Source organism: Pseudophryne corroboree, chromosome 3, assembly GCF_028390025.1.
Source record: "Pseudophryne corroboree isolate aPseCor3 chromosome 3, aPseCor3.hap2, whole genome shotgun sequence".
NCBI lineage: Eukaryota > Metazoa > Chordata > Amphibia > Anura > Myobatrachidae > Pseudophryne > Pseudophryne corroboree.
Genome location: NC_086446.1, coordinates 97,708,916 through 97,729,376, shown reverse-complemented (window position 1 = coordinate 97,729,376; position 20,461 = coordinate 97,708,916). Strand labels below are relative to the sequence as shown.

Here is a 20,461-nt window from a genome sequence, read left to right as displayed (position 1 = left end):
TTGCTAATGTGTTGGAGGAAAGTGTATGCAGTCTCTCTCTTTCTAATTCATTAACATGGGGGACTATGGGCCATCTGGGGGTATTGAGGAAGCATTTGGCACTACCAAGTGCTTCAGACTGTTTAAGCTCTTCCATCTTCTGTATCCCCATCTTGCAGAGACCTCCTTTCATCTGTTTCTTTAGCGTGAATAGAGGACAGGGTGTTTGCCCTATGCTGCCTCAGCAGTATGTGTTTCTAGGTTTTGTTTTTTATTATTACTGCCGAGGTGGCCACTTAGACTCCACAGTCTTGCAGGACCAGAACAGACTGAAGAAGCACTTGTGCCAGGACCTCCTCCCGCCACATCCCAGTCCCAATATGGTGCAGAGCTCCAGCAGGACCTTTTCACAGATGGTGCAGGGGTTGACCAAGACCTCTGTACTGCCACCGTACATGTGCAGCAAGATAAGGGACTTCGGTTTCGATGAGAGAGGAGGTGGTTCAAGTTGCAGTCCGCTTCCCGGGGCCTGCAGGTGGCGGTAGTTTAGGATGGGAGGGGAGAAGTCATAATGGGTTTTTGTGAAGCATCACGGTTCAGCTCCTGGGTGTCTGTGAATTAGTGTTCACTTGTGCCGATTGTGTGCTCTGTGCCAGTTATCTTCCTCCTTTATCTGTCATATCTGATAAAGTGAGTCATTTCAGGTCTTTTTTTTTTGTGGAAGGATATTTTAAGCATGATTGAAATGCCATTCTAATTTAGCCATTGGGGAGTCCTGCAAGGTGACCTTGTGCCCTACTGGTGAGGCTGGCCGATGACCGTCTCAGATGCCTTCATCTTTTGCAACTGATCTGGAAGATCCAGCCTAGGCTAAATCTCTGTCTAAGGCTGTTTCTAAGCTCATGCATCTCACTGCACGTGCCCAGGGTGTAGGTGAGGGATCACGTCCCTACTTTTTTTTCTTAGGGATGCAATGAGGATCCTGACAGTCACAGCAGAATCCTGATAGTCAGAATCCCGATGGTCGTTAGGCTGTGGGAGGGGTGGGTTAAAATACTTATCGGTCCAGGTGATGGTGGGAGGTTGGGGGGAGGGGTGAAGGGTATCCTGTACTTGATGGATCTTTTAATAAGGCAGAGACTGGCATACATCACAGATTCCTGAGATTCACGGTCAGATTATCAGGGCCCATAATTCTGATGTAATCCTTTCCCAGAAGTTTGACTTTCTTGGTGTTCTATATAAAACTGGTGATTTAGCCAGGCTAAAAGATCAATATCTAACACAGGCTAGTAAGGTATCTATACGCTGCGGGCAGATGTCTGTTGTCTTTTGAATCAGTTTAAAGGGGGGTACTGACGGGAGAGATGTGTGCTGAGCGATCTTAACACAGACCGCGCAGCACACATCTCCCCCCCCGCTCACACAGCGCTGAAGTGAGCGACCCGCTAGATTGAGCCTGCATGCAGGCTCAATCTAGCACCGGCGATAGCGATACGCGGGGCCGTGCATCGCTATCGCTGGGGGGCATACACGACAGATCCGTGCTTAAAATCTAAGCAATCTAGTCAGATTGCTTAGATTTTAATCACGGATCTCTTCGTGTGTACCCCCCTTAAGGTAGTTTCTGGCTACAGGGCCTAATTCAGACCTGATCGCAGCAGCAATGGTTTCTCTAATGGGCAAAACCATGTGCACTGCAGGTGGGGCAGATATAACATGTGCAGAGAGAGTTAGATTTGGGTGGGTTATTTTGTTTCTGTGCAGGGTAAATACTGGCTGCTTTATTTTTACACTGCAATTTAGATTTCAGTTTGAACACACCCCACCCAAAGCTAACTCTCTCCGCACGTTACATCTGCCCCACCTGCAGTGCACATGGTTTTGCCCATTAGAGAAAAATGTTGCTGCTGCGATCAGGTCTGAATTAGGCCCACAGTTCAAATTGGGACATTGCAATTACAACACTGGGACAGATCAGTTCTTCCAAAGAAGAGCGATATAGTCACTTATTGGATGTTTTTAACCACTTAACTGACGATTTATTTCGCCAAGAACTGCTCTGAAATTGTCGTTTCTTTTATTGTGAGTGAATTGGGTGAATAACATGAATGTAACCCTATCCCAAATTATTTCAGTTAAAAACATCGATCGGCAACATTGTGACCATCGGAACATCGCGGCTTTCATTTTGAAAGCCGGGACAGCCTCCAGGTATATAGGGGTGGTCTGGGGGTGGCTCGGGAGGGTTAATTTACACTCCCCAGCGGCTGCCATTGTCTGCAGCCGCTGGGGGGGGGGGGAGGATCGTGCCGTGCTGATCGATCAGCAGTGAGAGGTTGGCTCACATCATAACATCACAATATGATGGACGCCTCTGTGATTGTGCATGTATTCATTGGTACTGGAAAAACTGTTCCTTTTAAATATGATGGAGCTTTCTACAAGATGAGAGAGCACTTTACAGGTAGCATGTACATGGTTCTTGGGCCTAATTCAGGTTGGATCGCAGTATGTGAAGAGGATGCGGACGCATGCACAGGGACCCGTCCTGTGCAAGCGTCCGGATTTTTCTGCAGGTGCCTCTGCCTGTCAGTCAGGCAGAGGCATTCACGGTGAAGGGGGCACAACCATCCATTTCCGAGACGGAGCCGGAGCGTTGTAGGGGCGACGATGGAGAAACGAGGGGGGTGCCAGTCAAATGATGGGCGTGATCGGGGTGGCTGCGTGACGTCACACGCAGCAGCTGCAATAAGAAAAATTGCGGCGGGCGGCAGGAGGCTGCCTCATTTTTTACAATCACACTGAAATTGCGGTGCGACCGCAATTTCAGCGTAGTCAAGGGGGGGGGGGGGGGGAGCGGCTGATAGCACGCTGGACGGCCTTGCCCTGCGATGGGCGGCCCCAGCATGTGATCCAAAGGATTACAAATTCAAGACTTTTCATGTTCAATGCTTTTGCATCGAAGCATGCCTGTCTTAGCCAAATGGTGCCTAGACACACATGCGGGTTTATAAAAGTGGAGATGTTACCCATAGCAACTATTCGGATTCTAGCTATTTTCTTCTAGAAGGTGCTAGATAAATAAGTAGAAATTTGATTGGTTGCTATGGCCAACTTCTCTTGTCCACCCACACTTTAATAAATATATCCCTTAGTGTCTAACCTCCTAGAGACATGGCCTAACCTGACTCTCCTGTCTCTGCCAATGAACTGCACAAGAATCCAGTTTTCTTATGGATCTTTTTCGATGAACAGACGATAGATGGAGAGGTAAGCATGAACACTAGTTGATTTGTTTTTGTTAAATTTGCCTCTTACCCTTTACTTGCTTCCCAATGATCCATGTGCAAACCTCTGTCACTCCTCCATTCACCTTTCAGAAGGACCAAAGACCTTGGGGAAGACTGATTAAATGTCACTCCTGTGTCCAAGCCTTTTAATTGCAGTATTTCCTTCCTTACAGCGCCAACGCCTGGGAGATGTGAAAGTTGTGCTTATATCACAGATTGATGCTAGAGGAGAGACGACGTATATGAGGGGTAATCCGCGATGTAAGGAAGAGGAAATCCCTACAGATATCAGCACAGGTGAGTAATGCTAAATACAGCAGCAAGTCACATAGGGGCAGATGTATTAACCTGGAGAAGGCATAAGGAAGTGATAAACCAGTGATAAGTGCAAGGTGATAAACGCACCAGCCAATCAGCTCCAATTTGTAAATAAACAGTTAGGAGTTGATTGGCTGGTTTGTTTATCACCTTGCACATATCACTGGTTTATCACTTCCTTATGCCTTCTCCAGGTTACTACATCTGCCCCATTATCTCCATTATCTCCTGTAAGAATTTATAACATCAGTCTTATTCTGTACACTTTATCTCAGAAGACACCTTAACCAAAGAAAGTTACCTTCAGGAGAATGGTGGCAAATAATGGCTATTCCAGAAGCCCTTTTCTAGGGAGGCAGTTATGTGACTGACGCCGGAATCCCGCCCCCTTACAGTCCCGACAGTCGTCATGCTGACTAACAGGGCCTATTCCCACTCGTGGGTGTCCATGTCACCCATAGAGTGGGAATATAATCTGTGCTCGCCACAGAGCCCGCAGCATGGCGAGCGAAGCGAACCCGCAAGGGGCTTAGTTCCACTCGCCCTTCCCGCCAGCCATCTGCAAGCCGGGATTCTGGCGTCGGTATGGTGACTGGTGGTCTCCTGACCGCCGGTCGTGCATACCAAACCCTTTTCTAGGACCCCATCCAGTTAGTTGGCTGAATGAATTGTTTTTTGTTATTATTTATATATATTTCTCTTACGTCCTAGAGGATACTGGGGTCCATTTAGTACCATGGGTATAGTCGGGTCAACAAGGAGCCATGGGCACATTAAGAATTTGATAGTGTGGGCTGGCTCCTCCCTCTATGTCCCTCCTACCAGACTCAGTTTAGAAAATGTGCCCGGAGGAGACGGTCACGCTTATGGAAGCTCCTGAAGAGTTTTCTGCATTTATTTTCTATGTTTGTTATTTTCAGGCAGGGCTGGTTGGCACCAGCCTGCCTGCTTCATGAGACTTGGGGGCAGGAGTGGGGGGGGGGGGGAGGAAACGGCCCAACCTCTTGAAGGGTTATTGTTCCCATTCCCCGCTGACAGGACACTGAGCTCCTGAGGGAACTATTCGTAAGCCCCACCACGGCGAGCGTACATTCCCGCAGCACGCCACCACCCCTAACAGAGCCAGAAGAATGAAGAGTGGTGAGTACTGAGCCGGCGTCCCGGTTAGCGGGGCGCCGACCATTAATGGCGGCACGAGGGTTCGGAGACGCACGGCTTCTAAATGGGGCGGAATGCGTCTCCAGACACAGTACACAACTGCGTCTCAGTACACTGTACACAGGGGTTCATACCGATTGCTCGCTAGCTACTTTTAGCAGCCGTGCAACAACATGGTCGCCGCCCACGGGGGAATGTGTTTTCGCTTTGCAAGTGTGCGAACGCGTGTGCAGCCGAGCGGGACGAAAAAGTTTTTTGCAGTTTGAGTAGCTCTGGACTTACTCAGCCCTTGCGATCACTTCAGTCTTTTTGGTCCCGGAATTTACGTTACACACCCGCCCTGCAAACGCCTGGACATGCCTGAGTTTTTTCATACGTTCAGTTGACACTTATAAATGCCCTCTTACTGTCATTCTCCTTGCAATCGGTTGGGCGAATGGATTCTTCGTTAAATCCATCGCCCAGCAATGAACCGCTGTGTACCCGTACGACGTGCGTGCGCATTGCGATGCATACGCATGCACAGTAGTAACCGGTTAGCTGCATTGCGAAAAAATGCAGCGAGCGATCAACTCGGAATGACCCCCACAGTACCCAGACTGGCAACGCAGCCATAAAACGGTTTCTCTCCATTTTAAAAACCAGATTCCTCAGCCAGTATAAAATAAGTGGGAAGACCGCGCGCCATTGAAGGGGCGGGGCTTCACTATGAGAGGATCCAGCAGCTCACCAGCGCCATTTTCCCTCTGCAGTGGACACAGACGAGGACAGGACAGGGATGCGCAGCTCCTCCAGTGTGACTCCAGATTACCTCAGCGGTACCAGGGGGACATAGCAGGGGGAGAGCGACTATTAGTGTACTAAGTCCCCTGTTAGGTTACTTAGTCTGTGACCCGGCTAAGCTTGGCATTAGCGATAAGGCCGCGGTGGGGGCTGGCTCCAAACAACTCTGTGTCTCCCTGAAGGGCTCTTTGTGCTTAACTTTTCCTGTGTGTGTGTGTGCTGTCATATTACATTATGTCAGGCAAAGAGTGTGTTTCTTGTACAGCGGGGTGTTCCTCTTCACCAGGGTGCTCACTACTGGGTACTCAGGGATCACAAGCTAGCGGGGCTGAACCGGAGTGGGTTAATTCTCTCAAAGGAATGATTTCCACTCTTTCTACAAAGCTATCCCGCAATGAGAAAGAGATGCAATACTTAAAACAGACTGTGGATGAGTTTATGAACAGAGACTCAGTCCCCCAAAAAGCGTCTCGGTCCCCTCCCATTTGTCCGCAAAAGCGATCTCTGGCCTATATCCTGCAATCTGACTCTGACGCTGATGGGTCAGACTTGGAGGAGGGTGAGGTAGACTTGAAGGGGGGGATGTGGCTCTGTCACAGGGAATAGAGGCTACAGAGGGAATTGAGAATACACTCAAATCATTGTACACAGCTGCTGGGGTGGCCCAAAGACCCACTATTGCATGTGCGTGGATCACTAAAGCCATTGCTAAATGGTCAGGTAATCTAGGGGGAATGTTGTCTTTCTCCTGCAGCATATACAGGACTCTGCGAACTATATGGTGGAAGCCATAAAGGAAATAGGCGTGCTTAACGCACGTGCCACCTCTATGGCAGTGTCGGCACACAGGGGATTGTGGCTACGCCAGTGGACTGCTGACGCAGACTCCAGGAAAGGCGTGGAAGGCCTACCATTCACAGGAGATTTGTTTGGAGATGAACTAGACAAATGGATCTTCACAGCTACTGCGGGTAAGTCTACGTATCTTCCTACCGCAGCCACCCCAACTAAGAAGACTTATTCAGCTTCTAAGCTACAGTCCTTTCGGACGGCCAAGTTCAAGAGCAAATCCAGAGGTGCTTCTACATCCTCCAGCGGCGCAAGAGGTAAACCACGCAAACCAGCAACTGCAGGTGCTCAAGAACAGAGCTCAGGCTCTGCTTCCTCAAAGATTTCAGCATGACGGTGGACCGCAATGCCTGGAAGGCATTCAGGTGGGAGCCCGTCTACAATTCTTCAGTCAGATCTGGTCAAATTCGTGCCAGGATCACTGGGTCATAGATCTTATTTCCCAGGGATACAGACTGGAGTTCCAAGAGCTCCCACCTCACAGATTCTTCAAATCAGGCTTGCCAGTTTCACAAAAGGCAAGTATGACTTTACAGCATGCCATCCAAAAACTGGTACAGACTTAGGTCATTGTTCCAGTTCCACCTCATCTACTAAACAAGGGGTACTATTCCAGCTTGTTCATAGTACCGAAGCCGGATGGTTCGGTAAGACCGATTCTGAACCTCAAGTCTTTGAACCCGTACTTACGAGTGTTCAAATTCAAGATGGAGTCTCTGAGAGCGGTGCTCTCAGGTCTGGAGAAGGGGGAATTCCTAGTGTCTCTGGATATCAAGGATGCGTACCTTCATATTCCGATCTGGCCGCCTCATCAGGCTTATCTATGGTTTGCACTGTAAGACTGTCACTACCAGTTCCAGGCCCTGCCATTTGGTCTCTCCACGGCACCGAGGGTGTTCACCAAGGTGATGGCAGAGATGATGTTTCTACTCCGCAAACAGGAAGTGAACATAGGAGGTCATTCCGAGTTGTTCGCTCGCAAGCGGATTTTAGCAGATTTGCTCATGCTAAGCCGCCGCCTACTGGGAGTGAATCTTAGCATCTTAAAATTGCGACCGATGTATTCGCAATATTGCGAATACACACCTCGTAGCAGTTTCTGAGTAGCTCCAGACTTACTCTGCATCTGCGATCAGTTCAGTGCTTGTCGTTCCTGGTTTGACGTCACAAACGCACCCAGCGTTCGCCCAGACACTCCTCCGTTCCTCCGGCCACTCCTGCGTTTTTTCCGGAAACGGTAGCGTTTTTTCCCACACGCCCATAAAACGGCCTGTTTCCGCCCAGTAACACCCATTTCCTGTCAATCACATTACGATCGCCAGAACGATGAAAATGCCGTGAGTAAAATTCCTAAGTGCATAGCAAATTTACTTGGCGCAGTCGCAGTGCGGACATTGCGCATGCGCATTAAGCGGAAAATCGCTGCGATGCGAAGATTTTTACCGAGCGAACAACTCGGAATGAGGGCCATAATTCTGTACCTGGACGATTTCCTGATAAAAGTGCCGTCCAGGGAGAGGTTTCTGGACAGCATTGGTCTCTCAACCAAACTCCTCCAGGATCACGGGTGGATTCTGAACCTTCCGAAATCTCACCTAGAGCCAACATGTAGGCTCCCATTCCTGGGAATGATACTGGACACGGAGTCACAAAAGGTGTTTCTTCCGTTGCAAAAGGCATTGGTGATCCAGTCGATGGTTCGGTATGTCCTGAAGCCAACCCGGGTGTCGGTGCATCTGTGCATTCGCCTTCTGGGGAAATGGTGACCTCTTACGAGGCACTTCAATACGGAACGTTTCACACAAGACCATTCCAGCTAGATCTGTTGGGCAAATGGACCGGATCGCATCCTCACATGTACCAGAGGATCCATCTGTCGCCACAGGCCAGGATCTCCCGTCTGTGGTGGCTACAGTCTTCTCACCTCATCACAGGACGGATGTTCGGAATTCAGAACTGGATTCTGTTAACCACAGACGCAAGCCTCAGAGGTTGGGGGAGCAGTCACTCAGGGGGTGCAGTTTCAGGGAAGATGGTAAAGTCAGGAAGTCATCCTTCCGATCAACATTCTGGAACTCAGGGCCATATACAACGCCCTTCTGCAGGCCTCACATCTTCTTCAAGATCGGGCAATTCAGGTCCAGTCGGACAATGTGACGGCAGTAACGTACATAAACCGACAGGGCGGAACGAAAAGCAGAGCAGCAATGTCAGAGGTGTCAAGAATTCTCCGCTGGGCAGAAAGACACGCTGTCAGGTGGTCTTCAATCTGGGAGTAGACAACTGGGAAGCAGACTTCCTCAGCAGACACGACCTGCACCCGGAGGAGTGGGGCCTTCACACGGATGTGTTCAGGTGCTTGACAAGTCGATGGGGATATCCACAGATCGACATGATGGCCTGTCGTCTCAACAAAAAGCTCAGGTGGTATTGTTCCAGGTCGAGAGACCCACAGGCAGTGGCGATAGACGCCCTGATGACTCCATGGGTCTATCAGATGGTGTACATGTTTCTTCCGATTCCTCTGATCCCAAGAATTCTAAAACGAATAAAAAAGGACAAGGTTCAAGCAATACTCATTGCTCCGGACTGGCCAAGAAGGGCCTGGTATGCAGACCTTCTAGAGATGCTCGTCGAAGATCCGTGGATCCGTCTACATCTTTGCGAGGATCTTCTGCAACAGGGCCCGTTCATCTATCGGGACTTACTGTGGCTACGTTTGACGGCATGGAAGTTGAATGGCTGATTCTAGCCAGGAGAGGGATCCCTAACAAGGTTATCCCTACTATGATCCAAGCCAGAAAGGGGCTAACGTCTAAGCATTACCATCGTATTTGGAAGAGATACGTCTCTTGGTGTGAGAGCAGAAATGATTCTGCGATGGATTTTCATCTGGTACGATTCCTGCTTTTTCTGCAGGCAGGCGTGGATGTGGGCCTGCGTCTGGGCTCCATAAAAGTTCGGATTTCGGCCTTGTCCATTTTCTTTCAGAAACAATTGGCTTCTCTCCCTGAGGTCCAGACGTTCTTGAAAGGTGTTCTGCACATCCAACCTCCCTTTGTGCATCCCACGGCACCTTGAGATCTCAGTGTGGTGCTACAGTTCCTCCAATCGGACTGGTTTGAACCGTTACAGGAGGTGGACATAAAATATCTTACGTGGAAGACCGTCACACTGTTGGCCTTGGCTTCAGCAAAACGTGTGTCGGAGCTTGGGGGCTTTGTCTCACAAAAGTCCCTATTTCATTTTCCATGAGGACAGAGCTGCACTCAGAACTCGTCAGCAATTTCTTCCTAAAGTGGTGTCCGCATTTCACATCAACCAACCTATTGTGGTTCCGGTTGTCACCGACACCGCTACTACTTCAAAGTCGTTGGATGTTGTGAGGGCTTTGAAGATGTATGTGAAAAGAACAGCTCGTGACAGAAAGACGGATTCACTGTTTGTTGTTTATGATCCCAATAAGATTGGGTGTCCTGCTTCAAAGCAGACAATTGCATGCTGGATCAGACTTACTATCCAGCATGCTTATTCCACGGCAGGTTTGCCATGTCCAAAATCTTTACAGGCCCACTCTACTAGGTCGGTGGGTTCTTCCTGGGCGGCTGCCCGGGGTGTCTCTGCTTTACAGCTCTACCGAGCAGCTACTTGGTCAGGTTCGAACACGTTTGCTAAGTTCTACAAGTTCGATACTTTGGCCTCTGAGGACCTTCAGTTTGGACAATCAGTTCTGCAGGAACCTCAGCACTCTCCCGCCCGGTTTGGGAGCTTTGGTACATCCCCATGGTACTAAATGGACCCCAGTATCCTCTTGGACGTAAAAGAAAATAGGATTTTAATTACTTACCGGTAAATCCTTTTCTCGTAGTCCGTAGAGGATACTGGGCGCCCGCCCAGTGCTTCATTCTTCCTGCACTGTTACTTGGTTAAGTAATGTTGGTTCAGCTGTTGCTGTTCCTGTTTCAAGTTTGGTTAGCTTGGCTTTCCTCTTGGTGTGTGTGCTGGTTCGGAATCTCACCACTATGCTTACACAACTAGGACAGCCATGCTATTTTATGCCGCAGCGCGGCGCAAACAGCATCGCGGCCAGGCAGTTATGTCAGAGAATGCTGGTTCTCCAGACAAAACAGCAGGTTTAAGTTGCGAGAACCGCCATTCTCCAATTTATGGTGCGCTAAATTGATTAGCTGCGGCAGCCCCCTACTGACACTATTTAATCCGTGCTGAATGGAATTTAGCCCATAGAAAACAATTTACTTAATTTAACACCCAGTACACACCCCTCCCCACACACAGTACACTACCTCTCACCCTGCATCCCCCTCCCTGCAAACACTACTGCAGCTACCCTGCACCCTCTCCCTGCACACACTACACTACTTCTCACTGTGCACACCCTCCCCTGCATACTACCACCGCTATCCTGCACCCTATCCCCACTCACAGTACAGTAAATTACCACTGCTACTGCCGCTACTCTACACCCGCCTCCCCACACACACTACACTAGCGCTGCTACCCTGCACCCCATCAACGCAAACACTACACTACATCTGTTATCCTGCACCACGCTCCCCGCACGCACTACACTACCACCGCTACCCTGCACACTGCACCACCCACACAGTACACTACGCCCCCTCACATCCACCCCTTCTCCTCCCTGACAACTCACATTCACCCTAACACCCCCTCTCACATTCACCCTTTCAACCCCCCACCCATCAACTTTCCTCCCAGCACCCTCTCACAACCATCACCAGCAGACCTGATGGGGGGACTGCAAAGGGGATTGTTGTTGTGTGAACCATAGCTTGCTTGGGCAACCCAGCCAGCAGCCTCCATGCCCAGTAGTAATAGCGTGTGTGTAAACAGAGCCACAGCCACTGGCTGCTGCTGGGGGATGCTGAGCTGCAGACTCTGTGTATAGTAACAGGCTGAGTGTCTGGGGAGACGCTTTCTTTTGCTAATGGCCACAGCGTCTTCCCGGGAGGAAGAGAAGAGCAGGAAGGCTAATCTCCGTCTTTCTCTTCCCCGGGAACCAATTATAGGGCGACCTATTTTACATATCATGCACAGAATTGTATTAGGGATAAAACAAATCAAGCAAGGCTATTGAACGCCCGCCAATATTCTAAGTTGGGAGAAATAACTGTACATCGCTCAGAATAGAATCGGCCCTAATGAGTAGATAGTGTAGCATTGTAGATTTGAGGTGCTTCATTGTGATTTGGGACCTGATAAGAGTAAAGGTGGGTACACACTGGAAAGATATATCTGCCGATCAATTGATCTGCAGATATATCTATGGACGGATCGGGCAGTGTGTTGAGCATACACACTACCCGATCCGTCGGGGACTGACGTCATGAACTGGGCGGGCGTGTACACACGCCTGCCCAGTTCAGCTGTCAATCACCGCCGGCTGCCGCAGCATGTGTACGGGCGGACGGCAGACCGCCGTACACACACAGCGACGCGCCAATATATCGTTAGATATATTGGCCGTCGGCTGTGCTGCGGGGCCGACGCGATACGTCGGTGAACGACGGAGTTCACAGACGTATTGGCCGTACACACTGGCTGACGGACCCGCGATATATCGGCCGTTCAAGAGAACGGACGATATATCGGCCAGTGTGTACGGGCCTTAAGGCCAACGTAGTCTAAAACTGTAACAGCATACAAACTAGTGAACTGTTTTACTGTGAGGGGAAGCTATATGAGGGCTTAGAAGTAATTAGTGGGTGCTTCAAGCTTACTACAACAAGGGATCAAACAAATGAAATATTCAGGCCAAATGTCTCAACTGTTCACAATCTCAACTGGCGTCAAGCAAGGGTGTATAGTAACGTCCATGCTCTTCAACATAGCTATGAACTGGAACCTCAGAAAATCTTTTCTAAATAAAATGGGCACCGTTGCCCACAAACATCCAGCCCTCACAGATCTAGTCTACGCTGATTATATCCTCTTCCTAGCCGAAAACATGCAGGGTGCCCAAAACATCCTAATCCAGGTCTGCACAAATGCAGCAAAGCTTGGCTTACAACTAAATGCGAAAAACACAAGAACATTTTTACTGGAATAACACCTGTGCAGCTAAACCTAGATGAACAAGTGGATACCTTTAAATACCTGGGTTAAACTATCAATGCTACTACAATTCCTTTCAGGTCAGTACCAAAATGGTTGTGGCTTCTTCTCCCAAGTCTTGACTTATATAACATTGCATTCCTGGAAGTACAAATAAGTCCCCTTCATGTCCCTTCCCCGACATGCATATTTCTCCTTCATCCACTAGGGGCCACTGAAGGACAGTTACAATGGGGAAATAGTAGGCAGTAATTGGGAGCTGGCACTTTAAAAATTCTAACACTGTGGCTAGCTCCTCCCCTACTATGTCCCCCCTCCAAGCCAGTCTTTAATTTGTGCCCAAGGGAGCTGGTTCACTTGGGTCTTCTCTGAAGAATTTATTTATTTATTTTTCTTTTTCTTACTTACACTCACAGACTGGCAGCTCTGCCACTGCCAGCTGCGTGCGGCTCGGGATGGGCCCCGGCTGAAGGAGACACTAGCTCTCCGGAGCCGGCCGGACACCGCTGCGTGCGGCGCGTGTCGGGGCTGCTCCGTTGGCTGAAGATTCCAGCAGCTCGGCGGCGGTAAGTATACGTGGCCGGACACCGCTGCGTGCGGCGCGTGTCGTGGCCACTCCACCACATTATTAAATGCTGAGTGCCCACCCCCCCCCCCCTTCCACCGCTACTACATGTTTTAGTTAAAGGTGTCACGGGGGCTTGGGTAGCTCTGGCTATTTTCTTTATTTATTTAATACAGAGACGCTGGCGGCCATTTCTGTTGCAGCAGCGTGGGACGGAGAAGCGCCACGGCACTGCACAGCACAGTGAGCCTGTTACAGTGGGGAAGGGGGGCACTGGGGGGTATCTATATACTTCTTTACAGCCTGTAGCTGCACAGTATCGTGCAGGATAGATCGGGCTGCTGTGGCTGCATTTTTCCCTACTCTCCCCCCTCCCTCCCCTTCTGCCTATTGCTGTTTTCCTGTGGGGGAGGGTCACAATGTTAGGTGCTGCCATGGCCAGTAAAGGCTCCAAGGCAACACAAAAACAGGTTCAGGTTTTATGTGAGGAGTCAGAGCCATCTGCTCAGCCCTCCTCAGAACCCCAGAGCGCCCCTGCATGGACGACACAACTCACAGAGGTTATGTCTTTGCTGACTAGGGAACTAAAGGCCTCTCGGGAAGATAGAGAGGCGGCCCGGTTCCGACAGCTTGTCCCGGCACCGGAGCCAGAACCTGCTTGGGCTGTCTCATTGGCAAAGTCAGTAGAAGGACTCTCTAGGGCGGTAATCCCTTCCCAAGTTCCGTCCTTTAGCCCCCCTCAACAGGCTTCTAAAAAGAGATTGCTAGCCTCTGTGTTGCAGGACTTTGACGATGATATGCCTCAATTAGATGAGGCAGGGTTAGATGTACAGGATATACAGGATGTCGATATACCGGATACTGATGACGATCAGGTGTACGGGGACTCTGAACCAGTAGCTCAGGTTATAGAGGCTCTTATTACTGCTATTCGCTCAGTATTACAGGTGGAGGAGACGGAGCAGGACGCCTTACGCCCTTCAAGGTTTGGCACCAACCAATGCTTGCCGGTGACTTTTCCAGTTTCGGAGGAGCTGGATGCGCTCATAACGGCAGCCTGGAAACATCCAGACGCAAAGTTTCAGGTATCAAGAAAAATTTTGTCTTTCTATCCTTTTCCCGCAGATAGCAGGAAACGTTATGAGACCTCTCCGATTGTAGATCCTTCGGTGTCTCATCTGTCCAAAAAGACGGTCCTACCGGTTCCGGGAGCAACTTCGCTTAAGGAGGCGTCTGATAGGAAGTTGGAATCCACCTTGAAGACTATTTACTCGGCGGCGGGGGTATTACATCGCCCGGCGCAGGTAGGTTGTTGGGTCAACAAGGCGATCGAAGCTTGGGCGGAGCACTTGTCCTCTGGAATTCGTGACGAATTGCCGGCGGATCAATTGATACAGTGGGCGGAACACATCCGTGAATCAGCCCTTTATCTTTGCGAAGCGTCCAAGGACATCTGTATTCTCGGGGCTAGGATTTCCGCCTTAGCAATTGCGGCCCGCAGAGCTCTCTGGCTCCGGCAGTGGCAAGCGGATACGGAATCCAAAAGGGCAGCAGAAGCGTTGCCCTTTACGGGTGAGGTTCTGTTTGGTAAGGATCTGGATGCCTGGATCTCTCAGGCCACCGGTGGTAAGTCGACTTATCTTCCTTCTGCTGCTCCAGCCACTCGCAGGCCATATAGGGGTCCTTCCTTTCGCTCCTTTCGTACCCCTTCCAGGTTCCGAGGCCAGGCCAGGGGAGGAACTTCTACCTTCCGTGGCCATAGAGGTAGAGGCAGCGGCAGGGGTAGAGGGTCCGCAGCCTCAGCTCAGTCAGAGGTTAAGTCCTCTACCACTACCACCGCATGACGGGCTTCCCTCCCACCTGGGAGATCACAGGGTGGGAGCTCGTCTGTGGGATTTCAAGGAGGTCTGGGTACAGTCCTGTCCGGACGCTTGGGTCCGGGATCTAATCACTTGCGGTTACAAGCTCGATTTTCAGGAACAACCGCCCCAGCGTTTTTTTACCACGGGTTTGCCAGTTTCCGACAACCGCGGAGTTGCCTTACAGGCAGCGGTCCAGAAGCTTCTATCCGCAAGGGTGGTGATCCCTGTTCCCTCTCATCATCGGAAGCAGGGCTATTACTCAAGTCTGTTTCTCGTACCGAAGCCGGACGGCTCAGTCAGGCCAATCCTGAACTTGAAGGATCTCAATCCGTATTTGAGGGTATTCAAGTTCAAGATGGAGTCCCTCCAGTCTGTTATTGCGGGGTTGGAGAGAAACGAGTTTCTGGCATCCTTAGACATCAAGGATGCATACTTACATGTTCCCATTTGGCCTCCTCATCAGGCTTTTCTTGGTTCGCGATACAGGGCGCTCATTTCCAGTTCCAGGCCCTTCCTTTCGTTCTCTCTTCTGCTCCCAGAGTGTTCACAAAGGTCATGGCGGTCATGATGGCCCTACTTCGGAAGCAGGGTGTGACGATTGTTCCCTATCTGGACGATCAGCTAATAAAAGCAAGCTCTGCAGAACTGTTGCTTCAGAATATCCGGATGACGCAGGACCTTCTGATTCGTCACGGGTGGATCCTGAGTTTCCCGAAGTCTCACTTATGCCCCTCACAACGGCTGTTGTTTCTGGGGATGATTCTCGACAAGGTCCGTCAGAAGGTTTTCCTTCCTCAGGACAAAATCCTGTCTCTGCAGACACTGGTAAGGTCGGTTCTTCGAAACCGTCGGGTGTCAGTGTATCTGTGCATTCGCCTTCTGGGAAAGATGGTAGCAGCGTTCGAAGCTCTTCCGTACGGTCGCTTCCACTCTCGACCGTTTCAGCTGTGTCTTCTACATCAGTGGTCAGGATCTCATCTGTTCCTTCATCAGCGGGTGACGCTATCTCCAAAGGCACGGTCGTCGCTTCTCTGGTGGCTCCAGTTGACGCATCTGTTGGAAGGAAGGCGGTTCGGTGTATGGGATTGGACTCTCCTCACCACGGACGCCAGTCTGCGAGGCTGGGGAGCAGTGACCCTGGAACATCGGTTTCAGGGGCGCTGGTCAATACACGAATCCGCTCTCCCCATAAACATTCTCGAACTAAGGGCGGTGTACAATGCTCTGCTTCAGGCGCATCACCTACTACACGGTCGAGCGGTCAGAGTTCAGTCCGACAACGCCACGACGGTGGCGTACATCAACCGTCAGGGCGGCACTTGCAGCCGTGCAGCGATGAGGGAGGTCACCAACATCCTTCTCTGGGCGGAGACGTATGCTCTGTCCTTCTCGGCGATATTCATTCCGGGAGTGGACAATTGGGAAGCCGATTATCTAAGCCGACAGGATATGCACCCGGAGAGTGGTCTCTACATCTCCAGGTGTTTTGGCAACTGGTCCGCCGGTGGGGAAAACCACAAATCGACCTCATGGCGTCCCGCCTGAACCATCAGTTGCCTCTGTATTACTCTCGGACGAGGGACCCGGCGGCGGCGGCGGGCGTGGATGCTCTCACGGCTCCTTGGAATTTCCAGTTCGTTTACCTCTTTCCTCCATTCCCGCTGTTTGAGCCCCTGGAATCAGTGGAGATAAAATATCTCACCTGGAAGGTGGTTCTTCTCCTGGCGCTGGCTTCAGCTAGACGGGTGTCGGAACTTGGGGCTCTCTCTTGTAGGTCTCCTTACCTGGTGTTTCATGCGGATAGGGCCGAGCTTCGTACTCGTATGTCTTTTCTACCTAAGGTGGTGTCTGATTTTCACATCAATCAACCTCTTGTGGTTCCGGCACTCTCGGTGGACTCTCCGGATTCGAGAACATTGGACGTTGTCAGGGCGCTCAAGATCTATGTGGAGAGGACTTCAACTATTCGGAAGTCAGATTCCTTATTTGTTCTCTACAATGCTGCTCGCCGTGGTTGGCCGGCTTCTAAACAGACTTTGTCTCGATGGATTCAACTGACCATCAGACAAGCTTATTTGGCAGCTTCTTGGGAACCTCCATCTTCGATTTCAGCGCACTCTACGCGCTCTGTGGGACCTTCGTGGGCGGCTGACCGTGGGGCCTCCATGACTACTTTATGTCGGGCGGCTACTTGGTCGGGCCGACATACGTTTGTCAAATTCTACAAGTTTGACACGTTTGTGGCCTCTGCATCGCAGTTTGGCCGAGCGGTGTTACAGGACTCTCCGCGCTCTCCCACCCGTTTTAGGAGCTCTGGGACGTCCCCATTGTAACTGTGCTCCAGTGGCCCCTAGTGGATGAAGGAGAAATCAGGATTTTGGTACTTACCGATAAATCCCTTTCTCCGATTCCACAGGGGCCACTGGACGCCCACCCAGCGCTGTTTCCTCCTTTTTTGCTTAACGGTTTGCAGATCACTATGTGACTGCTTGTTTGGTTCAGTTTTACCTTTTTGTTAGGTTAAGTTCCAGGGTTGTTTTGTGTTATCCTGGTTTACATGGCGGCGTTAACCTCCTCTACCTTCAAGTTTGTTTATTACAGCTCTCCTCGGGCACAGTTTTACGTAGACTGGCTTGGAGGGGGGACATAGTAGGGGAGGAGCTAGCCACAGTGTTAGAATTTTTAAAGTGCCAGCTCCCAATTACTGCCTACTATTTCCCCATTGTAACTGTGCTCCACTGGCCCCTGTGGAATCGGAGAAAGGGATTTATCGGTAAGTACCAAAATCCTGATTTAAGTCAGACTAATTACAATATCCTGCCCTGAATTGAATTGCAGACTAAAAAAAACACATTCCTGACAATCGAATTCCCGGGAGTTTGAAAAGTCCCCAACATGCTATTTAAGTCAAAGGGTTTAATTCAATTTGCCGACAGTTGAATAGCGCCGGGAATTAGCTCCCATCGCTATTCAATCCTGCTCATGTTAAGTCTGCGAATGCCCATTCTCCCGGACTTAACAGGTTGATTTGGTGGGAGAACGGGCATTCTCCGGCTTAAATGCCCGGCACAATGCTGATTCCCAACAGAATCAGCCTCGCGCCAGCACTTTTGTCGGGTTTCTGCTGCAAGAGGAATTCCCGACAATTGTCACATGGCGCTGTATTGAATAGCAACGGGAGCTAATTCCCGGCGCTATTCAACTGTCGGCAAATTGAATTGACCCCTGACTAATTACAATATCCCTCCCTGAATTGAAATGCAGACTAAAAAACACATTCCTGACAAAAGAAATCCTGTCATGCACGGGTGTGTCTACTCAATCCAAAATGCCTAGAACCTGCCCAATCAGGTAATCGGAATACACAAATGAATTAGTTGGCAATGAATCAAATACGCTATAGATAATCACATTCAAATACACACATTACTATATAGTGACCAATCCAATGTGATGTATTTTAAAATCCAGATGTCTTAAGAAATTCATCCTTTCCCTTTATTCTTCCCCTCTTGTTGACATGAGGACATAGAAAAAAAATATTCAATGTGTAGTATGGTTTGGATAAATGCTTATAACAAGTTTATAGTTTGTTGTGAAGTAACCAATATATTTATGGGGTGGGTTCCAGCTCCAAATCTTGGTTAAGAATAAGCATACCCTACTCACTCAAAGCAGTTGCAGGATACGTATATAGAGGTTTCTCTTTTATTTCACTTACACTACACCATGTTGCATGCATAACACTCAAGCAGGTGATTTCAGCAAGCATACCTCACAAATAAGTGGTGCAAGATCAACTCTAAAAGGTATCTTTAGACATAAACTGGGCGTACCCAACTCACAGTCTCAGAGGGAGGGATCTACTCATAGAGGTTTCTTTGTGTGGACTTCCTCCCTTCGTACAATGAACTGGCTCCGGCTGTTTCAAAACTTTCTACAACAAAATGGCTTTTGTTTTACTACATAGAACAAAGGCGCATCAGTAAAAATCCAACTTTATTAAATCTGGAAAATCTTTTACACTATGGCTGTTTTTAGAATAGAGTTTTAACACTGCTTTTTTTTTTCACAGGTATCTACAAGAACATCTCCGAGGGACATCCAATGTCTTCTCCAGGTTCTGAAATGGAAGATAATTTGCAAGACACCGAAGGAGAAAATCTCATCCTCTCACACAGCCATCAGGCGTTCAGTCACTCTGATCTGTCGTTTCCACTCTCCAAGCACAATGATTATTTTCCTAATCCCTCAGACATTATCTCCCGTGGCATGGGCCATATCGGAGAGCAAATCTATATCTGCTCTGAATGTGGGGACAGCTTTAGCTGCAAGTCACACCTAGTCTCTCATCAGAAAATTCATACCGGCAAAAAACAATACGTATGCACCGAATGCGGGAAATGCTTTGCCTACAAATCGCATCTCACGAGACATCAGATCATTCACACGGGAGAGAAACCATACTCATGTGAGGATTGTGGGAAAAGCTTCACTCAGAAATCTTATCTCGTTCTGCACGAGAGATGCCACACGGGGGAGAAACCATTTTCCTGTTCTGAATGTGGCAAGTGCTTTGCCCGCAATGCCAGTCTCTGCATGCATCAGAGAATTCACACGGGTGAGAAACCCTATTCCTGTTCTGATTGTGGGAAGTGCTTTTCACAGAGGTCTTACCTCCTCCTGCACCAGACTTGTCACAGAGGAGAGAAACCGTTTTCTTGTACTGACTGCGGGAAATCCTTCTCCACTAACTCGTATCTTGTTAAACATCAGAGAACACACATTAGTGAAAAGCTACGTACATAGCGTCAAGATGGGGAAAGGGTTTGGGTTTTATCTAATGACTCATAATAAATTGGACAATAATATGCAAAAGGAAAATAAGCCCTTTGATGTGTCGTCTGTGTCGGTTATGTTCTGGAAAATCATGAAAGGTCTGGTAAAGTTGCTATGTCACCTCTGTGTTCTCCAAAAAATGTTTTATCTACCTGAAAATCAATTGGGTATAAAAGTAGACTGTTTTTCCTTGGGCAATGGCGATTCTGTCTTTTTATTCAAACAATGCTTTCACTGTCAATGTATCTTGGACGTAACTATGAAGACTCTCATTAGTATGGCAAAATGAGGAGGTGAGTTATACAGATGAAAGTAAGTCTTTCCCCCCTTTTTTTGTTTTTGTTTTTTTTCCTTCCTCTTTCTCTCGGCTTTTGTGCTGTGTAAAAGGTATCACTGGATCTAAGTGAAAAGTTATAAACCTCTAAAGTAGGGACAATATGCAAGTATCCTATGACACTCCTATTTAGCTGTTTCTGGGAGTACCTATTAGCATAGCATCTGAGTCTGATAAGGTAGCATATACGAGATTTCCTGTGTTCAGATCTTGGACGAGCCCCCAATTGATGATGTACTTTTCAATAGAATCACAACATCCAGTCAGTCAGATTCCTAAGAATATAAAGTTTATTATCTGGAACAATTATGCAGTGATCAGAGGTGTTGCTACCATTAGTTACAATACACACGTGCTACTTGCAACCCAATATTGGGCCTAATGT

General features: G+C 49.1%; 1 protein-coding gene across 1 annotated transcript in view; it reads left to right on the top strand.

The window, feature by feature from the left end:
* LOC135054874 (zinc finger protein 3-like) overlaps window positions 1-19,938 on the top strand; it is an 80,010-nt gene extending 60,072 nt beyond the window's left edge. Inside the window, exons 6-7 of the mRNA XM_063958293.1 lie at window positions 3,446-3,569; window positions 18,979-19,938. Coding sequence (XP_063814363.1) covers window positions 3,446-3,569; window positions 18,979-19,712 — 858 coding nt within the window. The 3' untranslated portion in view covers window positions 19,713-19,938. The remainder of the gene's footprint in view (window positions 1-3,445; window positions 3,570-18,978) is intronic.
* The last annotated feature ends 523 nt before the right edge of the window (window positions 19,939-20,461 follow it).